We start from the raw sequence: 24742 nt of genomic DNA, 5'->3' as shown, positions 1-24742 counted from the left end.
GTTCAGCGTTGTGAGATGTCAGGGGAGGGGTGGACATCATAGCAAGAGCAGAATTCATGCTGAAACAAAAAAAGTGGCTCCTGCCTTCCCAAAATTAGCTGAAGACATTTTCCGCCTATTTGACAAAAGATGTTGGGTGAGACAAGAACAAGAGGTCATGGGTTAAGGTGAAATGTTAAAAGGGAACATGAGTGGGAACTTCTTCAGTCAAATGGGGTGCGAGTGTAGAACGAGCTACCAGAGGAAGTGGTGAATGTGTGTCTGATTCCAATATTTAAGAGAAATAGGGAAAAGTACATTGATCTGGGTGGGGGGGGGGGGGGTTACATGGAGGGCTATGGTCCAGGTGCAGTTCAACGTGACTGGGCTGTTTAAATGGTTTGGTATAGATTAGATGGGCTGAAGGGCACACTTCTGTGCTGTAGTGTACTGTGACTATGTTAGACAAGCACTCTTGACAATGTAAAGAGAGCAAAATGTCAAAGAGAGGGTGGCAATTTAGGGAAATCTGGGAGGTAAAACCCTATATCTTTAAGTTGTTGAGTCCAGTATCAGCATGACAGATTGGGACAGGATACTTGGGGATCCTCAGAGGTACCAGAGGGCACCACAGTGATATAGTGATTAGAGCAATGTTATTACACCTTGGGGTGTTCCAGGTTTCAGCTTTCAACCCTAGCGCTGTTCTGTAAGGAGTCTCTGTATATCCTCCCTGTGAAATTCATAGGGTTTCTCCATATCCTTCAGTTTCCTCCTACAGGCCAAAAACGTACCCCAGGTAGGTTAATTGGTTATTGCAAATTGTTCCATGATTAGGTTAGGGTTAATCGGGGTTGTGGGGTTGCTGGGGCAGCATGAGTCAAAGGGCCAGAAGGGCTTACTCCACTCTGTATTGCTAAATAAAATGAACAAGTCAGTAAAACCAAGTAGTTACAGGTCTGTAACATGGACTTCTGCAGTGGCAGACTTTTGGGAACAATTCTCTGAGAGGATGTGGATAACATAAGATATAGCAGCAGCATTGTCAGTGATCCCTCCATCAGGCAGGAGGCACTGTAGCATTAGGACAAGGACTGTTACGATAGAAAACAGCTTCTTCCCCAGGCCATGAGACTACTGAACTCTGCCACCACCCATGTCTCAGCACGCATGAAGTGCCAGTGCTGTTATACTGTTTACTTTTTAAACTTGTGCTGTAAATGCACCTTATTTGTGGTAATATTACTTCTTAAGTTGTGTTCATGCTATAAGTATTGTCTTGTGCACTTTGGCCTAGAGGAACATTGTTTCGTTTGGTGGTAAACATGTGTACAGCTGAATGACAATAAACTAAACTTGACTCGTGCTTGCTCTGCCTTCCAATAAGATGGCAGCTGATTTTTTTTCCTACACTTCCTGCACTGGCCCTGTGTCCCTTAGTTCCTTAAACATCCACAAAAGCACAAAATAATCAAGAGGAAACAGCATGGATGCAACATTACAGCTTTTACAAATTTAGTTTTTGAGGAACTATAAAAAGAGGGTTGTTAAAGGCAGAGCATTTGATTTAATTTGCAATACTTTTGATATAGTCTACTTGGATTTTAACAAGGCACCCCATTGTAGACTTGCCAAGAAAGTCTGGTGCTACTTGGATTCAAGGAAACCACTGCAGGTTCGCTGCTGAGTAGATTTTGTAATTGGACAAGTTCTTTTTTCTCCCTAGCTGGCTGCTGGAGGAGTATGGTGCAGCCAACTGTGTCAAAAAAAGTACCAGAAAAGGGCCAGTAACACCATCAAGGATCTCACCCACACTGCCCTGGACCGTTTGTCCCACTCCCAACAGGGAGGAGGATACATAGCATCCATGCCAGGACCACCAGATGCAGAAGCAGTTACTTTCCCCAAGCAGTAAGGCTGATCAACACCCTCCACTACTTTGTTATTTCCCGGTAGTCATCATATCCAGAGCCCAGGCACAGGCTAGTGTTCTTTATAGGCATACAATGCCTTGAAAAAGTATTCTGCCTCCACAACTATTTTCACATACTACTCTCATTTTCTAAATTTTAAATATATTGAAGTAGAATTTTTGAGCTAATCTACAAAACATTGTGCGTCATCAGATCAAAGAAAAATTCTAAAACTTGCCAACAATTTACTAAAAATTAAAACCAAAATTGTAAAGTCAAAAACGTATTAATCTTCTTTATAATTACTACACTAACTTTCCTTAGGTGCAATACCGTATATTACCTTACCAACTTAGCCAATTTGTTGATGTAGAAAATTGGAAGATCACCTATTTTCACTGAATTCATAAGGATAAATACACTTTCTCCATCAGGTCCACCAATATGAGATTTTCAAAAGATCAAACCAAAATGAAGACAAAAACATTGAAGACAAATCAGGAAAATGATACTACAGAAGCAAAAATCTGGGGGAAGGGTAGAAAACCATCTGAACATACTTTGGAGCTCAGTGCACTCCATCATGTAAAAGTGAAAAAATATGAAACCACAGTCACAATGCCTAGGGCAGGCCATCTCTGAACTTCTTCACCAGAGAAGAATGACACTTGCAAGAGAGGCTACTGTGACGGCAATAGTCACTCTGTCAGCTGCAGCGGTCAGTGGCTGCAACTGGAGATGAAGTTCAAGGCTCCACAATCTCTAAGGCCTTGCACAAAAAGGGTATTTATGGAAGAGAAGCAATGAAGAAACCCTGGCTAAGAAAAGCAGCAAATCCTTGCCTGCAAAATATTTGCGAAGTGCTACTTAGAAGATTTTGTAAAGATGTGCAAGGTTTTGTTTTCAGATGAGACTCTAAAGTGGAACTCTTTTTGCCTCAATATGAAGAAGTATGTGGGACGTAAATCTAATACTGCACATCAGGCAGATAATAATATCCCTACTTTAAAGTATGGTGGAGGTAGCACCATGCTATGGGGATGCTCCCCAGAAGGGACAGACAATCTGGTCAGGACTGATGGAAAGATTAATGCTGATAAATGCAGAAAAGATTCTGGATAAAACACCTGCTAGCCAGAAAGCACAGTGCCAGAGGAACTATGGCGTGCCTTCAAATGAAGAAAACTGATGTTCCTGAGTGGCCCAGTCAGATTCATGGCCTTAACCTGATCGAACAGCTCTGGCAAGACCTCAAGATTGTTGCCCACCACTGCTTCCCAACTAACTTGGCATAGTTTGAGCAAGAAGAAATGGGCAATTTTTTGTCCATCACATTGTGCAAAGCTAATAGAGATCTATCCAAAAAGACTACTGGCTGTAATAGCTGCGAGAGGTGGTTCAACTAAGTTTATTTTGAGCAAAGAGATGAATACTTTTGAACTGCTGACATTTCAGTTTTTGAATATTTAGTTTTTCACGTTTTACATTTTTTCCTGTTTTGGAGAATTCCTCTGTGAAAAAAGGAGCACATGATTCACAAATACATATTAAAAAATCCACTAAATTGATCAAAATGCCTGGCTGTAATACTCAGTTATGTGAACAAAGGGTTGGGGGCTGAATGCTTTTACAAGGCTCTGTACAATCAACGTATAAGCTAAATTATTATTTATCTTATTGTATTTTTGTGCTGCATCAGATCCTAAATAACAATTATTTCATTTTCCTTTGCACTTGTGTACTGGAAATGACATTCAGCAATCCTGAAAAGCTGCAGACAGAGCCAGGGGGCAGCATGTACAAAATTTAATTTGAAAACCAAGAATCGTCAGCTTGATGTTATCTAAACTCAGAGCTTATCTTGACACGCAGATATTAATTCTTGTCTTGAGCTATTTCCTATGATTTAGACTAGACACAGCATCATTAATTTGAAAGAGCTTGTTAATTTTTCTCTTCTATTTCGTACTTTGTAGATCTTTAAAAATGTCCCTTCGTGCTAATTGCCGAGCTTGCTCTTCTGGGCCTGGCTGTATTTACACTGTAACTTCCCTGTCGAAAGGATGGGGCGCTTTCGCAGCTTCAACAATTCAACTGTTTACCAACCTGACTGTTTTCAATTGGTGTTTACACAACTCCCGGCTAAAAACAACCACCCACAGAGCGTTAACAGGGATGCAATGAACAATTAACCGAGAGTAAGAGAAGTTGTGCAAGACCGAGGAATGGCTGCAGCAGTTTGGTCATCTTCCATATTCTCCCTCAACCATTTCCTGCTCCCACCCCCCAACCCCTCCCGACGTGTCTGAAAGTACTTGCTCAATGGGAGACGTTTGGTGAAAGGACACGAACGGGTGAGGTGAGATCTGGATAGCTCGCCACAGTCGTTCACAGCACAGGAATGAGTGGGGAGACATGACGTCGGCCGAACACCCTGACCCTTCACACCCACCACCCATCTTCTCGGAACAGATTTGAGTTGGGGGGGGGGGTGATCTTGGTCCAACACTCCACGGCACGGATCAGTGATCCAGTACATCACAACCCAACTCTCAGTGGGGTCCGCACGGTCTACACAGAGAACCCCTCCCCTCAGAGACACCTCTACAAGCACAGACTGCGGGCGGAGGGACAGAATCCCTTCTCTCCCCTCACAGCCTACCGGAGAGAACCCCTCAGAGACCCCCGCACGGCCTGAGGGCCGAGGGAGAGAACCAAACCACTCCTCTTCACTCCCCCCCCCCCCACTCACCACGTACGAGGAACCGTTCTCGCCGCTCAGCACCACCTCCGTTTCGGGGATGGAGAAGTGCATGGTGTCGGGGAGGAACACACGAAGGGGAGGGAACGAGTCCACCGAAAGTTTCAGCGCTAGACCAGCCCGGGACACTTCAGCAACCGCCGCCCGCCATCTTGAAAGCGCGATAGCTCGAACGGGCGAAGAGGCGGGACTCGCGGATGACCCCGCCCACTCCACGCCTGCCGCCAACTGGATTGGGTAGATGTCAGGCAGAGCTGTTGTCGGTCTCCGTGCGGCCGCACCGAACCGGGGTGGGGCGGAATCTGGAATGGCCTCGCCTACTTCCCAACCTGCAGCCAATCGGATTGGAAAGTCAATGACTGTCAGTCATTGCTTGACCACTCGGAACGGGAGGAAATGAGGGCGGGACTCCAGATTCGCCCCGCCCACTCTCCAGCTGCCGCCAATCGGATTGGACAGCTCTCTCGCGGAACGGTTGTCAGTCACTATGTGCGCGCTGACTGTCATACGATGCGGGGAGTTTTGGAAACAAGTAGTCGGGAGGTTTGAGGACAAAGATAGGGGTATTTAATGAGGCTCCCTGTAACTTTTCATTTCATTAAATGCTTAATATAAGCACGCTGTTGTGGACATGGGGAACTGGCACTCTGTGAACCTCACTTCCATCTTCTGCAGACATTTACGCTCTATTTGAGACATTAGAGCCTGCAAAAGCTGGAAACCTGCAGCAATACACTCAGATGCTGGAGGAATACTGGGTCTTGCAGAAGAGTCTTGGCCCGAAACGTTGACTATCCAATTCCCTCCACGGATGCTGATTGACCCGATGAGTTCCTCCTTCACTTTGTATGTGTATTTGCACACTGGGTGTGCTTCTCTATGTGTACGGGGTGTACCCAGATTGGATGTGCACTCTTGTGTGTACTAGTTTGCACGCAACTTGTGCGTTCTGTGTAGGAGTATTTGCATGCTGGATGTGCACTCCCTCCGTATGTGCATGTTTGCACACTGGGTGTGTGAGAAGTCTTGATTCCTGCCGAAGGGTTTTGGCCCGAAACATCGACAATACTTTTTTTTCCCCATGTGCCTGGCATTTTGTGCGTGTTGCCTGGCTTTCCAGCATCTGTAGATTTTCTCTTGTTTGTGACTCTTCGTGTATGTGCACTTGCAGACGGCGTACTATCTGTACAGGAGTGTGTTTGCACACTGGGGTGAGCACCTTCTGTATGAGTTTTTGCATAGTGGGGGTATGCACTCTGTATGGATGTGTTTGCACCTTGGTGTTGTGCACCCTGTACGGGTATGTTTGCACTTTGCGCTCACTCCGAGTACTGCGCTGCGAACGGGAGAGCCAGTCTGCGCAGGCGCAGCAGTCACCAGCCCGCGCCATGTCTGAAGCAAGTGGGGCCGTGCCTGGGCCTTCGGCCACCAATGCCGCATCAAACGCCAATCCTGCACCTGGTAAGGATTTGTTTCCTCATTCTCCTTCGCTAGTTCACGCTGAGGAAACGGTGACCGACCAAACTCAGTTTGGTTCTGCCTTGCTTTTCCTGGTCACCGGCAGCTGCTGTGAAGCCTCGGGTTGGGAGTGGCGAAGGGCCGCGGACAGGCAAGCGCTCTCCCTGAACTGAATGGTCCGGACCTGCTGCTCGTCCGGGTGAGAATGTACAGGGATGGTTACACCAAATACTGGAAATCAGTAGCAACTGCACTCCCGCCCAGACACACGCTTGCACACACAGCATGCTGAAGGGGCTCCGTAGGTCAGGTGGCATATGTAGAGCGAATGAACAGTTGATGTTTTAGGCTGAGACCTTTCATCAGGATATGGTTAATAAATTTGCTAATACTAATAGGTTAGGTGGTATCATAAACGAGAAAATCTGTAGATGCTGGAAATCCAAGCAACACACAAAATGCTGGAGGAACTCGGCAGGCCAGGCAGCATCTATGGAAAAGAGTACAGTCGACGTTTCGGGCCGCGATCCTTCATCAGGATGGGTGGTTTAGTGGGCAGTGGAGAAGATGACCATTAATTACAGAGGGCTTTTGATTAGCTGACTATGTGGTCCAAGGTGGCGAATAGGGTTCACTTCAGATAAGTGTGAGGTGCTGCAGTTTGAAATGGGAATTGGGATTATTGTCGTGTACTGAGCTACACTTAAATTCCTCACTTGCTGAGATACAATGAAAAGTTTGATTTAGGACGTAGGAGTTTTTATAGATACTGGACATCTGATGATAGGTCTGGACCCGAAAATATCGACTGTGTATTCCTCTCCCTGACCTGCGGAGTTGCTCCAGCATTCTGTGTATGTTGTTGAAAAGCTTGATTTCATCTGTTGCCAGAGGTTAAAAATAGTGAACCCAGGTAGCAGAGTAGTTAGTGCATTGCTATTACAGCTTGGGCTGTTCCAGTGTTTGGATTTCAATCACGGTGCTAACTGTATGGAGTTTGTATGTTCTCTCAGTGAATGAGTGAGTGAGTTTCCTCTATGTACTCTGGTTTCCTCCCACAGTCCTTAAATATACCAGTTGGTAGGTTAATTGGCTATTGTAAATTTTCCTGTGACTAGGCTAGGGTTAAATAAGTGGGTTGTGGGTTTTCAATTTCTCTAGTCATAAGCAGAAGTATTCTGTTAGCTTTCTTGATTACTTGCTATAGCTTTGTGCTTGCTTTCTGTGAATTATGTTCTTTATGTTCTTGATAACCAACTGTACTTCCATGTTAGAGACCTGCAGTCTGCCAGCATTTAGATAGTGCACTTTATAAATTTTTTTAATGTTGGAGTGGACAGATTCCATTTTCCACTTTAATATGTCTGCCAGGTCTTTGCCTATTCACTTACAGTAACTCATCAAGTTGTGAACATCCAACTTGTGTACAGGGCCATGCACATGAATTAGCATTTGGGAAACCAATGGGATGGATTTATCGGCTGCTGTGGCAGTAGGCATCTTCTGCTGTGTAGGAACTTGAGTTGTCTATAAGACATAGCAGAGTGAGGCCATTTTAAAAAAAAAATTTTTTTATTAGTTTTTCAAAACATTTTACAAAATTAAAAACCCCAAATCCCAATGAGGAGCATTAATACAGTGCAAGATTAAGCATACAATAACAATATGCTACAAAGGAAGAGAATTTAACAAAAAAGCACCTAAATTAAAGACAAGTGAGCTTAGTGTCCTCCCCAAGCCCCAAAACACAAGAAAAAAACAATAACAACTCCAGACCAACCACCACACAGTATAAAGAGTATAAGTCCGGACAGTCAAACTCCCAGACTGTGAATACACTTAGCAACAGAGGATAATAATGCCTACTACCAGAAAAAAAAGGGAGCTGAAAGCAAGGGACCGAAAAGAAGAGAAAAAAAAGAAAAAAAAACCCTAGTCAAGAGGAAGGTTATGAAAGTACTCGATAAAAGGTCCCCAGACCTTATGGAACTTTAGATCCGAATTAAGAACTGAATAATGAATTTTTTCGAGGTCCAAGCAGGCCATAGTGTCGTTAAGCCATTGCGCATGAGTGGGCGGGGCAACATCTCTCCATCTAAGGAGGATCAAGCGTCTCGCCAGGAGAGAGGCAAAGGATAGTATTCGGCATTTGGTCGGACCCAGACATAAATCTGTCTCGCCCCAAAAACCGAACAGAGCAATTAAGGGGTTAGGTTCTAGGTGCTGATTCAGAATACCCAATAATGTAGTGAAGACATCTTTCCAGAATTTCTCCAAGCTAGGACAGAACCAGTACATATGGATGAGAGTGGCCACGCCCCTCTTGCATTTATCACAGAGCGGACTAATGCCAGGGTAGAATCGAGATAGTTTAGATTTAGACATATGGGCTCTATGAACAATCTTAAACTGTAAAAGGCAATGGCGAGCACAAAGGGAGGTTGAGTTAACCGATTTGAGAACTGAGTCCCAGCTCTCCTCGGATAAGGAGATATTTAAATCCTGCTCCCAGGCCATTTTAATTTTATCCACAGGGTCCCGTCGTAAGGCTGCTAGTTTATCTCGGATAATTGATATTAAACCTTTACCTAGTGGATTAATGGAAAGAAATAGGTCCATAGCATTTTTCGCAGGCATTTCAGGAAAGTTAGGAATTAAAGGAGCAGTAAAGTGTCGGATTTGGAGATATCTGAAAAAGTGAGCGTTAGGCAGGTTGAACTTAACGGAGAGCTGCTGAAAAGAAGCGAAGCGATTATCAATGAAGAGATCTTCAAAATGTCTAATGCCCTTCCTGTACCAAACATGGAATGCTGAATCGTACGTAGTAGGTAAAAAAAGGTGATTATGTGCGACAGGGCTAGAAACGGAAAACCCCTGGAAACCATAGCATTTCCTGAACTGAGCCCATATACGCAAAGTGTGTCTAACCAGAGGATTAGCTATTGATCTGGGCAGACTGCTAGGGAGTGCAGAGCCAAGAAGTGCAGATATAGATAATTCTTTAGTGGAGCTCAACTCCATTGCCACCCAGTTAGGGCACTCGGGTTGGCCGTGGAAGAAAGACCAGAAGGCAGCACAACGTATATTAGCTGCCCAGTAATATAAGCGAAAGTTAGGTAAAGCCATGCCACCCTCTTTTTTAGATTTTTGGAGGTGGATTTTATTAATTCTAGAGCGCTTATTCTGCCACAGATATGACAAAATAATAGAGTCTAAGGAATCAAAAAAAGATTTAGGAATAAAAATTGGGATAGATTGAAATAAGTATAAAAATTTGGGAAGAACATACATTTTAACAACATTAATATGACCTACCAAGGACATAGATAGAGGTGACCATTGTACCAGACTCTGTTTTATAGCATATGAAAGATCGACAAAGTTTTCACGAAAGAGATCTTTAAACTTCCTTGTGACTGTAATTCCAAGATAAGTAAATTGATTATGGACTACTTTAAAAGGGAGATCACGAAATATTAGTTCTTGTGCTTCTTTATTAATTGGGAAAAGTTCACTCTTATGTAAGTTGAGTTTATAGCCAGAGATCTGGCTAAACTGGTCAAGAAGTGAAAACATTAGAGGTAAGGATGTAGACGGATTTGAGAGAAAGAGTAATAAGTCATCAGCATAGAGTGAAACTTTATGCTCAACACCCCCTCTCCAAATCCCAGTCAATTCAGGACAATTTTGAAATGCTATCGCCAGAGGTTCTATAGCCAAATCAAAGAGAAAGGGACTTAAGGGGCATCCCTGACGGGTGCCACGTTTGAGATTAAATACTTGGGATTTCTGAAAATTAGTTAGAACAGAAGCAGTAGGACACAGGTACAGCAATTGGATCCAAGAGATGAAACTTTGGCCGAGGTCAAATTTTTCTAAGACTACAAAAAGGTAGTTCCACTCTATACAATCAAATGCTTTCTCCGCATCAAGGGAGATAACACATTCAGGAGTCCCAGTTGGAACTGAGTATAAAATATTAAATAGACGCCGAATGTTAAAAAAAGGGAGACGGTTTTTAATAAAGCCTGTTTGGTCATCAGAGATAATGGAGGGAATAACGGTTTCTAATCTATGAGCCAACACTTTAGCTAAGATCTTTACATCAACATTGAGCAGAGAGATCGGCCTGTAAGAGGAACACTCTGTTGGGTCTTTGCCCTTTTTTAAAAGAAGAATAATAGATGCCTCATTGAAAGAGGGTGGCAATTTGCCGTAATTAAACGAGTCAGATAATACTGAAAGTAACTGAGGAGAAAGAAGTGAAGAGAATGATTTATAAAATTCCACAGGGAACCCATCAGGTCCAGGAGATTTCCCTGAGGACAGTGCAGAAATTGCAAAAGATTTTTCTTCTGGTGATATAGGCGCATTGAGTTTGGCTTTGAAATCAGATGAAATTGAGGGGATATTCAGATTCTGTAAAAATTGATCCACAGAGATATTGTCATTCAGAGATTCAGAGGAATAAAGCCGAGAATAAAAATTTTTAAATGCGTCATTAATTTCTAAATGATTCGATGTAAAGTCTCCGTTCTCCTTCCGGATCTTTGTAATATGTTGTTTGGCTTTGGAACGCCTCAGCTGATTGGCTAGGAATTTACCAGACTTATCCCCATGAATGTAAAAGCGGCTCTTGCTGTCGAGAAGTTGGCGTTCGACAGGTTGAGTGGACAGAAGGTTAAATTTAGTTTGGAGTTCAACGCGCTTCTTGTATAATTCAGGGTTCTTAGTTTGGGCATATATTTGGTCCAAATCTTTAATCTGATTAATGAGGTCTGCTCGATCTGCACGGGATCTTCTATTGAGATTTGCTGTGTAAGAGATTATTTGACCCCTCAGATATGCTTTCATGGCATCCCAGACAATCTGGGATGGCACTTCAGGTGATGTATTAGTGTTAAAATAAAAGGTTAGCTGATCCTTAATAAATTTTACGAAATCATCATCCGATAATAAAGTTGAATCGAACCGCCAGTGTTTGTTCCTCTGAGGGAGACCAGGAAAGTTCAGAGAGAGGGTAATTGGGGCATGGTCAGAAATCAGTATACTCTGATAGTCACAAGAGTGGGCAAATGGGATAAGTTGGTTATCGAGTAAGAAATAGTCAATTCTAGTGAAGGTATGGTGAACATGTGAGAAGAAAGAATAATCTCTCTCCGTAGGATGGAGGAAACGCCATATATCAGAGATACCAAAATTAGAGAGAAACGATTGAATAGCTAAGGCAGATTTAGTAGGTGATCTGGTAACAGAGGACAATCGGTCCAGTTTAGGATCCAACCAACAGTTGAAGTCACCACCCAGTATAAGAGAGTATGAGTTTAAGTCTGGTAGTGAGGGAAAAAACCGTTCAAAAAAGTTAACATCATCAAAGTTGGGGGCATACAGGTTTGCTAGTGCAACTTTAGTGTTATATAGTTTACCAGAAACAATAATAAAACGGCCATTTGTATCAGATATTTTATTATGGAGTTCAAAAGGAATATTTGAGTTAATAAGAATGGAAACTCCCCTAGCTTTAGCACAAAGGATGAATGAAAATGCTGACCTGCCCACTTTGACAGAAGCTGGGAGTTATCAAAACAACGAATATGAGTTTCTTGGAGGAAAGCAATGTCAGCTTTGAGTTGTTTAATATGTGAGAATACCTTCCTCCTTTTAACAGGGTGGTTCAGTCCCTTTACATTCCAGCTCACGAATTTAAGTGCACTAGCCATCATCAATTACTAATGCATAAAAGGCAGCAGGCGTATAAAAAGTCAAGCAGTACAATAGCAGTCTGGGAGCAGAGATGTAAACATAGATTCGTACGGTCAAAATATAAACATGTCCTAAGCAATAAAGAGATGTTGGAACTGGAAAATCCACCCCACCCGCACAACCCAAAACTAGATGACTACCAAAACAAGTAGCTAGCTCTACCAAAGAAATTAACCCAAATACAACTTCCAGATCTGTGTCATTAACAACAGTTACGTATAAATACTATAGCAAATAATAACTAGTTTATGCACTAGAAAACATAACTACAGATTAGAACACCTTCTGCAGAAATATAAAACTTAATACAGAGAAAACCGGAAGAAAACCAAAACTAACCTACCCGCGAAAAATTATAGAAGAATAAAGTAAGAGAAAGGGAAAAAAAGGTAAGAAGGAAAAAGAAAAAAGAAGAGGAAGGGGAAAATTATAAATTCAAGACGAGTATTTATCAACCATTTACAGAGAAGGGAGAAAAAAATTCAGAGATTAGAAAAAAGGGGTGAAGAAAAGAAAAAGATAAAATAAATAAATATTTAAAACAAAGGAAAAATAAATCAGCAGTTGAACTGTGAACCAACAAACAGGGAGGCCTTCACTAAAGACTTCGAACTTCCAAAACAAGTTAGAGTTAGTTGTAGAACTCTGTAGGTAAAGTTATACAAGAATAAAAATAGATTACACACACACCAAATCCCGGGAGAGATTGTCAACAGCCCTTAAAGTTTCAATGAATAATGCCTGAGTGATTCAAGTGAATTCCGAGTCCAGAGAAAGTAATTTTACTACGAGGAGTACTTATCCACCATTTTAGGAGGTCCGATCAGATTCCGAAGATGACTGGATAGCCGGAAGACTTGCCACAAACGCTTCAGCTTCCTTCGCTGATTTGAACCACTTGTATTTCCCGGTATTAAGCTTGATTCGTAGATCGGCAGGGTTACGAAGGGAAGGTTTGAAACCACGATCAAAAAGCACTTTCATTGCGCCTTTAAACTCAGCGCGCATCTTTAAGGTCTGGGGTGCAAAATCTTCCACAAAGCGAATGGTTGTATCCTTGAAAGGAAGAGACCCCCTGCGACGCGCCTCTACGATCAGACTGTGTTTTACCTGGTATTGATGGAAACACAAGATTACTGGTTGCGGGCGGGAGCCCAGAATTCCGGGGGGAACGTAAACTCTGTGTGCCCGTTCGAGCTCGGGCGGCTTCGGAAGCAAATCTTTCCCGAATAACTCACAGAGAAACTCGGCGAAAAACTTCACGGTTGATCCCTTTTCGGTCGCCTCTGGCAATCCCAGAATTCTGATGTTACAGTGTCTATTGCGATTTTCAAGATCCACCATTTTGGAAAGAAGTTTGTTAGATTTTTCCTCTAAGCTGGAACAGAGAGTCTCCAAGTATCGAACACGACTTTCTAAATCTTCAGAAGTCGAATCGATGCGAGATAAGTGTTCAGCATGTTTGTCCACTTTATCATTGATCCGATCCAGTTTGTCTTCTAACTGTTTGAAAGCGGTTTTAAATTCCTTTAAGATTTCGTCTCGGAGCTTTCCAAGCGCAACCATCGTCTCGTCCGACGGGGTCATAGCTTCTTTTCTCCTGGATTTAGAACTCTTGCTAGACATTGTAAGTTAGATATATTCACAGGCAAGTAAGAGATACCGAAATAATTCCTAACTAAGGTTTAAAAAATGGAGACATTTAGTGCAAAGATAGCGACAGTAACGGAACAAAAGTTCGGAGCAGCTAAACAATCGCCATCTTACCGGAAGTCCCGAATGAGGCCATTTGACACATTAAGTTTGCTCTGCCATTCCATCATGGCTGATTTATTATCTCTCTCAACTCCATTCTCCTGTCTTCTCTCCTTAACCTTTGATGACCTGACTACCGTAGATTCCGGACTACAGAGCGCTCCTGATTAAAAGCCGCTGGCTCTAATTTTAGAAAGAAAATCAATTTTTTACTTGTACAGGCCGCACCGGATTTTCGGCCGCAGGTGTCCCACGTTGTAATATGAGATATTTACACAGAAAGATATTACACATGAGGATTTTTTAACTTTTAATTAAATCCATATGGTAACATAAACAAATACATATTGCAAATGCTTTTTTTCGAACCGTGCCTGTAACGCGGCTACTTTTAAATATACGTTGCGTATACTTTTTTACTGAACAACATTCCAATATCTCCTAACGACTGGTAAAAAATATATATACTGCAGCCTACCAGGAAAAGTTATTGATCGCCTTTAACTTAAAAGCAGCGTTCGCTCAGATCCAATGCCGCTCGCCCCCCGCCTTCTCGTTTATCGCAAACTGGCATTTTTCCCACAAAACGCGGCGAAACCGGGTGTGACGTCATAGCATCCCGTGATGTAGTACAGAAAACAAATATAGTTAAAACACTTCTAACTTTAACTAGAAAATGAATTACTAAGCGAAAATATTGTAAACTAAATAACTGCCATAAAGGCAGCACAATGCTTTTCTTCGAGTGTTTTCCATGTTGATGAGGATGAGTACAAATGACTGATTTACAATAATTTAATTGTGAAAGTGCGCTTGATTTATCGTACAATTTCATTGGACCTCTGTGAACTACTCATCAATTTTATTGGTCTACTGTTACGAGGCAAAATGTTTTTGACGGCATGAAAAAAATCATGTATTAGCCGCACCGTATTAAAGGCCGTAGTGTTCAAAGCTGTTCAAAATGTGGGAAAAAAGTAGCAGCTTATAATCCGACATCTACGGTAGTTAAGAACCTATCAACCCACCACCCTCTAGCTAAAGAAATTCCTTCTCGTCTCTGTTCTAAATGGATGTCTCCCAATTCTGTTGGCTGTGCCCTCTGGTTGTAGACTCCCCCCACTATGGACAAAATGCTCTCCATGTCCACTCTGTCTAGGCCTTTCAATTTTCAAAAGGTTTAAATGAGATCCCCACCCCTATTCTTCTGAACTTCACTCCTCATATGTTAACCCTTTCATTCCTGAAATTGTTCTCTTGAATCTCCTCGGGACCCTCTCTAACGCCAGCACATCCTTTCTTAGATGACTACTCACAATGCTCCAAGTGTGGTGTTATGAAGCCTCAGCATTACATCCTTGCTTTTATATTCTTGTCCTCCCAAAATGAACGACAACGTTGCATCTTGCAGAGAAATCTGAATGCTGAGTTAAATGCCATGGTTTAATTATAGGTTACCCTTGATTGGCTTGTGTTTTTATTTAAGTATAAAATGTGCTGGGTGTCTGCATTTCTGACTTGTGAACTGTTTGGGCTACAAACTGTTCTCAGCAGCAGAACCCTTTCACAAACTGGGGAGGAGCTGTATCTATCCTATTGCAGATAACTTTAGTCTTTTTTTAATCGATCTTGATGCTGAGGGGAAGGAGTTCCTCATGACTGCTTGTCCTTTCACTGGCCAACGGAAATATTAATAACCTGTATATAGAGCAAGTTTAACACAGACAATGTATTTCAAAGTTCTTTTGGATCATAGAAATGTACAGCAGAGAAACGACCCTTCAGCTAATCTAACCATGCCAAAACCATTTAATCTGCCTACTCCCATCAATTTACACCGGGACTATAACCCTCCAAATCCCTACCATCCATGCACCTATCCAAAGTTCACTTAAATGTTAAAATTGAGCTTCCATGCACCACTTGAACTGACAGTTCGTTCCACACACTCACAACCGTCAGTGTGAAGAAGTTTCCCCTGAAATGTTTCACCTTTCACCCTTGACCTGTAGTGGAAAAAGCCTGCTTGTATTTACCCTATCTATACCCCTCATAATTTTGTATGCCTCTATCAAATCTCTATCTTCTGCATTCAAAGGGATAAAGTCCTAACCTATTCAATCTTTCCTTATAACTCAGGTCCTCCAGACCCGGCAACGACCTTGTAAATTTTCTCTGCACTCTTTCGACCCTATTTATATCTTTCCTGTATGTAAGTGACCAAAACTGCACGCAATACTCCAAGTTAGACCTCACCAAAGTCTGTACGACTTCAACATAACATCCCAACTCCTGTACTCAGTACTTTGAATTATGAAGGCCAACGTGCTGAAAGCTTTCTTTATGACCCTATCTACTTGGAATGAATTATGGGCCTGCAATCTCAGATCTCTTTGTTCTACGAGGCTCCTCAGTGCCCTACTGTTCACTGTATAAGACCTACCGTCTGATAGACTTAGTCCTACACCTTGCACTTATCTGTATTAAATTCCGTCTACCAGTTTTCAGCCCATTTTTCCAGCTGCTCCAGATCCCTCTGTAAGCCATGATAGCCTTCCTGCTGTTTACTGCAACCCCAATCTGCAATGGGATAAAGTGCAAACATGAAAATAGAGGACAAGAAGATGTTACTTAAAAGCAAGGTTAAATAAATAGGTAAACACGAGGAAATCTGCAGATTCTTAAACTTCAAGCAACACGCACAAAATGCTGGTGGAACGCAGCAGGCCAGGCAGCATCTATAAGGAGAAGCACAGTCGACGTTTCGGGCTGAGACTTTTCGTCGGGACTAACTGAAAGGAAAGATAGTAACAGATTTGAAAGTAGGAGGGGGAGGGGAAAATGCGAAATGTTAGGAGAAGACTCCGGAGGAGGTGGGGTGAAGCTGAGAGCCGGAAAGGTGATTGGCAAAAGGGATACAGAGCTGGAGAAGGGAAAGACGGGAGGCCTAGGGAGAAAGAAAGGGGGAGGGGAGCACCAGAGGGAGATGGAGAACAGGCAGAGTGATGGGCAGAGAGAAAAAAAAGGGAGGGGGAAAAAACCTAAATATATCAGGGATGGGGTAAGAAGGGGAGGAGGGGCATTAACGGAAGTTAGAGAAGTCAATGTTCATGCCATAAATAAATAGGTTTTGAGTTTGCATTTAATAATGTCAACTGAGTCTACATTCCTTCACTAGTTTTAGGTATTGAGTGCCACAGTTTATGAGTGGAGTTTAAAAAAAATAATCTTCAGCTAACAGTTTCGTTATAAGCTGTGAGGTGCCAGTTCCCTTGTTTCAGATTAACATGTTTGCTTCCATAGAGCATACATCTAAGGCATTCTCAAGCACTGTAAAGTTTGCAGTCTTTCTAAAATGCTTATCTTTTTCTGCAGTTCCTTGTTTACATTTCCAGTGAGAAAATGCATTATTCATCCTTTGATAAGCTGCATAAATGGTGGTGGGTTGCCACCCTGAACTGTAGCCAATAAATTACATTGCATTTTTTTAGAGATACAGTGAGGAACAGGCCCTTACGGCCTAATGAGTCATGCCGTACAGTAACCCACCTATTTAACCCTAGCAGAGTCACAGGACAATCTACAATGGCCAATTAACCTATTAACTGGTATGTCTTTTGACTGTGGGAGGAATCCAGAGCACCCGGAGGAAATCCACACACTCCTGGGGAAAAGCTGCAAACTTTCTTACTGAAGACAGCAGAACTGAACTCTAAACTCCATTGACACGAGCTGTAATAGCGTTGTGTTAACTGCTGCACTGCCACGGTGCCTTCTGATTTGGTAAACTACTTCAGAGAGCAGTAAAGCATCTGAAATCATAGTGCTAATTTGCTGTTACTGTTAAAAGGAAGACTTCCATATACAGTTGGCCCTCCTTATCCGTGAGGGATTGGTTCCGGGACCCCTCGCGAATACCAAAAAATGCGGATGCTCAAGTCTCTTATTTAACCTGCTTTAGTGCAGTGGACTTTAGGACCCAGCGGAACCCTGGACCTTATTTAACCTGCGTCAGAGCGGTGGTCTTTAGGAACCGGCGGAGCTCTGAATCTGCAGTGTTTCTGTTCACGAAAATAATCACGATCACAATTGAAAATAAAGTGGAAATAATAAAGTGATCGGAAAGAGGTGAAACGCCATCGGTCATTGGAAAAGTGTTAGGCTACAGTCAGTCAACGATCGGAACAATTTTAAAGGATAAATTGAGAAAGTCCCTGCCCCGATGAAAGCTACAATTATTACTAAGCAACGCAGTGGTTTAATTATTGAAATACATATGTTTCTTAAGTGTTTTATATGCATAGAAAGGTAAAAAACATTTTTCTAAGACAAGTGTTTGACTAACTGACGCTAAATAATATTGGATGTAGCTGTTCTGACTTACTTAGGGTAAGAGAACTTCTGATTTTTTTAGATCCTGATCCACGATAACCTACACACATCTTCCCGTTTACTTTAAATAATCTCTCCATTACTTATAATACCTAATACAATGTAAATGCTATGTAAATAGTTGTTATACTGCATTGTTTAGGGAATAATGACAAGAGAAAAAGTCTGTACATGCTCGAACAACAAGTGCTGGAAGAGCACTTCCGGGTTTTCTTGATTCACAGTTGGTTGAATTCGCACATGCAGAACTCGCGGATAAGGAGGGCTGACTGTACATGGAGAACCTTTCACAATTGGTTATCCAAAAAAAAACCACTTCATAGCTAGTTAAATATTTCTCAAATGATTTCTCAAATCACTGTTGTAATGGAAGTAATGCAACCAGTTATTATGTAGGACATGTTGCATATGACAATGACAGATAATCTAATTTTGTGATGTGGAGTTGAAAGATGAATAGTGGGTGGGGACTGGGCATAACCTTCTCTCCTTAAGCTCCCAAACATAGGTGGTGGACTGATCATTGAGTGTGTAGAGGGCTGTGGGGCAAAGTGGCAAATAGAATTCAGAGAATTGCTACCTAACTCACTGAGATAGATGAAGTAATACGTAATAAGTAGTTACGGTAGTTATCAAATAGAGTAAAGAAACAGATGTGTTATGGAGCACGACCACAGATTCCTGAGTGGTTATGAATGCTGCCGTTAGGGAAGACACAGGAAACGAGTAGAGACATTGGGCTGGAATTGTATAAAACCGCCAAAAAACTGCTTGATTCTAAGCACGACAGCACAGAAATCATCTCCATTCCATGTCTACCACATGATATTGTTTTAACCACTTCAGCCATCAGAGATCTGATTGCATTGTGGCCCAGGATCCAGCAAAACTCTTATTTCTGTAATCTTCCTAGACGTAATATTGCAAATCAGCCCCCAAAAAACCCTCCGCAGATCAGCAGGACAACGGGGGAACACTTCAACTTTCTATTCTAACTACAAAACCAGTTCCTTGTTTGGGGCAAGGGTTGGTTGTGTTCTTAGAAATGGTGTGTGTTGCAACTTTTGAGTGGGGGTGAATTTTATATCTCAGATCTTTTTGGTGGTGATTTGTGTACGAGTGACTCTCGGTTACCCGAATGGCTGTAGTGTGTAGGTTACTTGTATTTAACCTTTCAATTTGCCTGCTGTCAAGAAGCAAAGTAAAGTAATCAAATGTGACATACAAACCCCATTTCCAGAAAAGTTGGGATATTTTCCAAAATGCAATAAAAACAAAAATCTGTGATATGTTAATTCACGTGAACCTTTATTTAACTGACAAAAGTACAAAGAAAATATTTTCAATACTTTTACTGACCAACTTAATTGTATTTTGTAAATACACACAAATTTAGAATTTGATGGCTGCAACACACAACAAAAGTTGGGACAGAGGCATGTTTACCATTGTGTTACATTGTAGCGGTGTGCTACACGCAGCGCTAAAATAACGACACGGAGTAAAGCCGATGGAGGTCTGTCTCCCAAGCCATCCAGGTGCAGTAAACGGGCAGCCCGCTCGTGCCGTGAGAGTCCGAAAGTCCTTAGGAGCAGGGCTTTGAATTCCGTGTACTTGCCGTCCGCTGGGGGAGACTGTACGAACTCCGCAACCTGGGCCGCTGTGTCCTGGTCGAGGGAGCTCACCAAGTAGTAGTAACGTGTGTCCTCTGAGGTTATCTGCCGAATGTGGAATTGGGCTTCTGCTTGCTGGAACCAGAGGTAAGGTCGCAGTGTCCAGAAGCTTGGCAGTTTCAACGAAACCGCATGAACAGATGCGGCGTCGGTCATCTCCGGTCCAAAAATCGTTTGGACCGTCGGGGTCACCAATTGTAGCGGTGTGCTACATGCAGCGCTAAAATAACGACATGGAGTCGGTAAACTGCAGTTAAAGAAGATTTTATTCGAACTTCACAGCCTTGCTTTAAAGCCTCCCTCATCCCGCCCTCCCCGGGCGCGGATGCTGTAAGGGGCACGTACTCACAAACCCCCGCAGGCTTTTCCCTTTGTTGGTGAAGCAGACCTGGCCTTTGTGCCGGCGGGCTGGCTATTTGTGAGCCAGTTCGAGTGCGCTAGGAAGTGTGTCGCCACTACATCACCTTTCCTTTTCATAACACTTTTTAATTGTTTTGGAACTGAGGATACTAATTGTAGTAGATTTGCAATTGGAAATTCTGTCCATTCTTGCTTGATATAAGACTTCAGCGGCCCAACAGTCCGTGGTCTCCGTTGTCTGATTCTCCTCTTCATGATGCGCCATACATTTTCAATAGGATATAGATCTGGACTGGCAGCAGGCCAGTCAAGCACACACACTCTGTGTCTACAAAGCCAACCTGTTGTAGCCCGTGCAGAATGTGGTCTGGCATTGTCCTGCTGAAATAAGCATGGACGTCCCGGGAAGAGACGTCGCCTTGATGGCAACATATGTCTCTCTAAAATCCTAATATACACCTCAGAGTCAATGATACCTTCACATACATGCAACTCACCCATGCTGTGGGCACTGATGCAGCCCAATACCATCACAGATGCTGGCTTTTGCACCTTTCGCTGATAACAATCAGGATGGTCATTTTCATCTTTGGCACGGAGAACTGGACGCCCATTTTTTCCGAAAACTAGCTGAAATGTGGACTCATCTGACCACAGCACATAGTTCCACAGTCTCTCGGTCCATCTGAGATGAGCTCGGGCCCAGAGAACTCGCCGGCGTTTCTGCATAGAGTTGATGTATGGCTTCCTCCTTGCGTAATACAGTTTCAAGTTGCATTTCTGGATGCAGCGATGGACTGTGTTAAGTGACAATGGTTTTCCGAAGTACTCCGGAGCCCAGGTGGCTATAATTGTCACAGTAGCATGACAGTTTCTTAGGCAGTGCCGCCTGAAGGCTCGAAGATCACACGCATTCAACAGTGGTTTCCGACCTTGCCCTTTACGCACTGAGATGTCTCTGAATTCTCTGAATCTTTTCACAATATTATGTACTGTAGATGTTGAAAGACCTAAATTCTCTGCAATCTGTGTTGGGAAATGTTCCTTTTGAACTGACTAACAATTCTCTCACGAATTTTGGCACAAAGGGGTGAGCCACGACCCATCCCTGCTTGCAAAAACTGAGCCTTTGATGGACGCTACTTTTATACCCAGTCATGATACCTCACCTGCTACCAACTAGCCTGCTTAATGTGGAGTCTTCCAAACCGGTGTTACTTGAATATTCCGTGCACTTCTCAATCTTATTTTAACTCTGTCCCAACTTTTGTTGAGTGTGTTGCAGCCATCAAATTCTAAATTTGTGTATATTTACAAATAACAATTAAGTTGGTCAGTAAAACTATTGAAAATCTTTTCTTTGTACTTTTGTCAGTTAAATAAAGGTTCAAGTGAATTAACATATAACAGATTTTTGTTTTTATTGCATTTTGGAAAATATCCCAACTTTTCTGGAAATGGGGTTTGTACCTTTTCCAAAGGTCAATTATACTTCATCAAATTGCTGCTTTTTCTGGGTTGGAATTTGTTTGATTTTTGAGAATTGACAAAATAAATACCCCCCAAAAAGCACAACACTTAAAGCACAGACCACTTTGAAAGGACATTTATATGTTTGAAATGTATATTGTCACATAGTAATAAATATTTTCTCTGCTTTTCGGTATTTCAGGTGAAGAGAATAAGAACATCCAGCAACAACAGGTAGGTTCTTTAAATGAACATTGTGGAACTCTGTTAGAAATAGAAAATAGAGTACTTTGAGATTGTGGCGAGCTGTATGAACAATAAGTTATAGGGAACGTTTGAATAGGTTAGGACTTTATCTCCTAGAGTGTACAGTAGAAGATTTGATAGAGGTATACAAAATGATGAGGGGTACAGATAGAGTAAGTGCAAGCAGGCTTTTTCCCCTGAGGTTGAGCGAGATTACAACTGAAAGTCATGGGTTAAGGGTAACAGGTGAAATGTTTAAGGGTAACATGAGGGGGAACTTCACTCAGGGTGGTGAATGTGGAACAAGCTGCCTGTATGAGTGGTGAATGTGGATTGAATTTCAGCATTTAAGAGAAATTTGGATAGGTACATGGATGGGAGGGGTATGGAAGACTATGGTTCGAGTGTAGGTTGATGGGACTAGGCAGATTAATGGTTCGGTATGGACTCTATGGGCTGAAGGGCCTGTTTCTGTGCTGTGGTAATACGGAAAGATAGGCAGGAAGGCAAAGGAGGTGGGGTGGCTCTCTTAATAAAGGATGAGATCAGGGTGATTGTGAGGGATGATATAAGATCTACAGAGCAGAATGTTTAGTCCATCTGGGTAGAGATTAAGAATAGTAAAGGGAAAAAATCACTGGTGGGAGTTGTCTATAGACCATCTAATAAAAATATTGCAGTGGCAGAGGCGATTAACCTAGAAATAACTGAGGCTTGTAAGAACGGAACGGCAGTTGTCATGGGGGATTTTAACTTCCACATAGATTGGGTGAATTAGGTTGGTCAAGGAAGTTTTGAGGAGGACTTCATAGAATGTACCTGTGATGGCTTTCTTGAGCGGCATGTTCGTGAACCTACAAGGGAATATGCTATCTTAGATCTAGTCCTGTGTAATGAGACAGGTAAGATTAACAATCTTGTAGTCAGGGATCCTCTTGGAAAGAGTGATCATAGTGTGACTCAATTTTGCGTACAGATGGAGGATGAAATGGCTGGATGTAAAACTAGTGTATTATGCTTGAACAAGAGAGACTACAACGAGATGAGGGAAGAGTTGGCTAATGTGGATTGGGAGCACAGGCTATTTGGTAGGACAGTTGAGGAACAGTGGAATACTTTCAAGGAGATTTTTCAGTGCTCAACAGAAGTATTTTCTAGTCAGAAGTAAGGACAGTAAGCTTGGGGAGAGCCAGCCTTGGATAACTAAGGAAGCAAAAGATAGTAACAAAATAAAAGCTCGTTTAGAAAGTCTCAAAGGGTAGTGGGAGACTGGAGGATTGGAAAAACTTTAAAAAGCAACAAAGAACAACTAAAGGAAAGGGAAGATAGAGTATGAAAGTAAATTAGCACTAAATATAAAAACATAGCAAAAGTTTTTATAAATATATAAAGCGGAAGAGCGTGGCTAAAGTCAACATAGGTCCCTTGGAAGATGAGAAGGGGAAATTGATATTGGTTGATAAGGCAATGGCTGAGGAATTGAATGACTATTTTGTGTCGGTCTTCACGGTGGAGGACACGTCTAATAAGCCAAAGAAGGATGTTAATGGACGTAATGGGAGGTGTGGACCTCGATAAAATCACTGTTACTAAAGAGATAGTGATGAGCAAACGAGAGGGCCTGAAGGTAGATAAGTCCCCTGGTCCTGATGGGGTGCATCCCAGGGTGCTGAGGGAATTGGCGGAGGTTATAGTAGAGCCATTGGTAATCATTTCTCAAAGCACTCTGGGCAGGTCACAGCGGATTGGAAGGCAGCAAATGTCACGCCACTTCTTAAGAAGGATGTCGGCAAAAGACAGGCAACTATAGGCCAGTTTGCTTAACATCTGTAGTCGAGAAAGTGCTTGAAACTGTCATTAAGGAAGAAATAGTGAAACATTTAGAAAGGAGTGGTTCCATTAGACAGATGCAGCATGGATTCGGAAAGGGCAGCTCCTGTTTGACAAATTTACTGGAGTTGTTTGAGGACATAATGAGTGCAGTGGATAGAGGGGAACAGGTGGATGTCGTATACTTGGATTTCCAGAAGGTGTTCAATAAGGTGCCACACAAGAGACTTATAAATAAGATATGGATGCATGGAGTCGGAGGAAGTGTATTAGCATGGATAGTGGATCGGTTAACCAATAGAAGGTAGAGAGTTGGTATAAATGGGTGTTTCTCCGGTTGGCAGTCAGTGGTGAGGAGGGGGGTGCTCTTGGGGTCGGTGCTGGGCCTGCAGTTATTATAACTGTATAAATGATGTCATGTAATGTGGCTCTTTCAAAATCCTGGATAGCAAGACAAGCAAATTGACTTCATTCAAATTGCTATTAACTGAGGTCTTGTGCTGTTCCAGTTCTAACTTCTATAAGGTCACAACAATATCCAAAAAGAGATTAAAAAGTGGATTAGTGCAATCAGCCTGGTCTTGCTAACAACACTGTTGAAAATGAAATATTTCCACTCTCTTCTGGGAATCTCTAGCCCATGATTATATTTGGGCTAGTCATGAGAACTTCATCCATTGGTAGCACACAGAGGCCTTGTCTAACAGTTCACCCACCTGCCCCGTCTCTGGGTGGGTTTCTATTCTCCAGTCTGGTTACCCTCTGTCCCTCTCTGTTCTCAGCTGGCACTTGGCCCGAAACGTCAACTGTTTATTTCCCTCCGTAGATGCTGCCTGACCGGCTGAGTTCCTTTAGCACCTTGTGTGTTGCCTGGGACCCTCAAAATCAGAGGGGAAGTAAATTATCCTTGATCCCGAGGGATTTCCTAAGAAAAATATCTACTCTTTTGCAAACCATTTACTTTACAGAGTCAGGAAATCATTCATGCATTTGTTGTATTCATTGTGGGTGGTCATACAAAATTGGATTTGTGGATCATCTGGGCTTTCCTACCTATTGTGTACTGTGAAGGTTAATCAAGTCAAGTCAAGTCACTTTTATTGTCATTTCGATCATAACTGCTGGTACAGTACATAGTAAAA

The 24742-nt window shown here is 42.4% G+C and overlaps 2 protein-coding genes across 3 annotated transcripts in view; one reads left to right on the top strand and one right to left on the bottom strand.

Annotated features, from left to right (window-relative positions):
• snx17 (sorting nexin 17) overlaps positions 1 to 4936 on the bottom strand; it is a 67488-nt gene extending 62552 nt beyond the window's left edge. For both annotated transcript variants that reach the window (XM_073055779.1, XM_073055780.1), the window contains exon 1: positions 4645 to 4936. In XM_073055779.1, the coding sequence (XP_072911880.1) occupies positions 4645 to 4707 (63 nt within the window). In that variant the 5' untranslated portion in view covers positions 4708 to 4936. The remainder of the gene's footprint in view (positions 1 to 4644) is intronic.
• Positions 4937 to 5957: 1021 nt separating this feature from the next.
• eif2b4 (eukaryotic translation initiation factor 2B, subunit 4 delta) overlaps positions 5958 to 24742 on the top strand; it is a 55129-nt gene continuing 36344 nt past the window's right edge. The window contains exons 1-2 of the mRNA XM_073055778.1: positions 5958 to 6114; positions 21727 to 21758. Of these exons, the coding sequence (XP_072911879.1) occupies positions 6042 to 6114; positions 21727 to 21758 (105 nt within the window). The 5' untranslated portion in view covers positions 5958 to 6041. The remainder of the gene's footprint in view (positions 6115 to 21726; positions 21759 to 24742) is intronic.

The sequence above is a fragment of the Hemitrygon akajei genome, chromosome 9 (genome assembly GCF_048418815.1).
Source record: "Hemitrygon akajei chromosome 9, sHemAka1.3, whole genome shotgun sequence".
NCBI classification, from domain to species: domain Eukaryota; kingdom Metazoa; phylum Chordata; class Chondrichthyes; order Myliobatiformes; family Dasyatidae; genus Hemitrygon; species Hemitrygon akajei.
The sequence above is the reverse complement of the archived record's forward strand: the minus strand, read 5'-3'. Positions and strand labels throughout refer to the sequence as shown.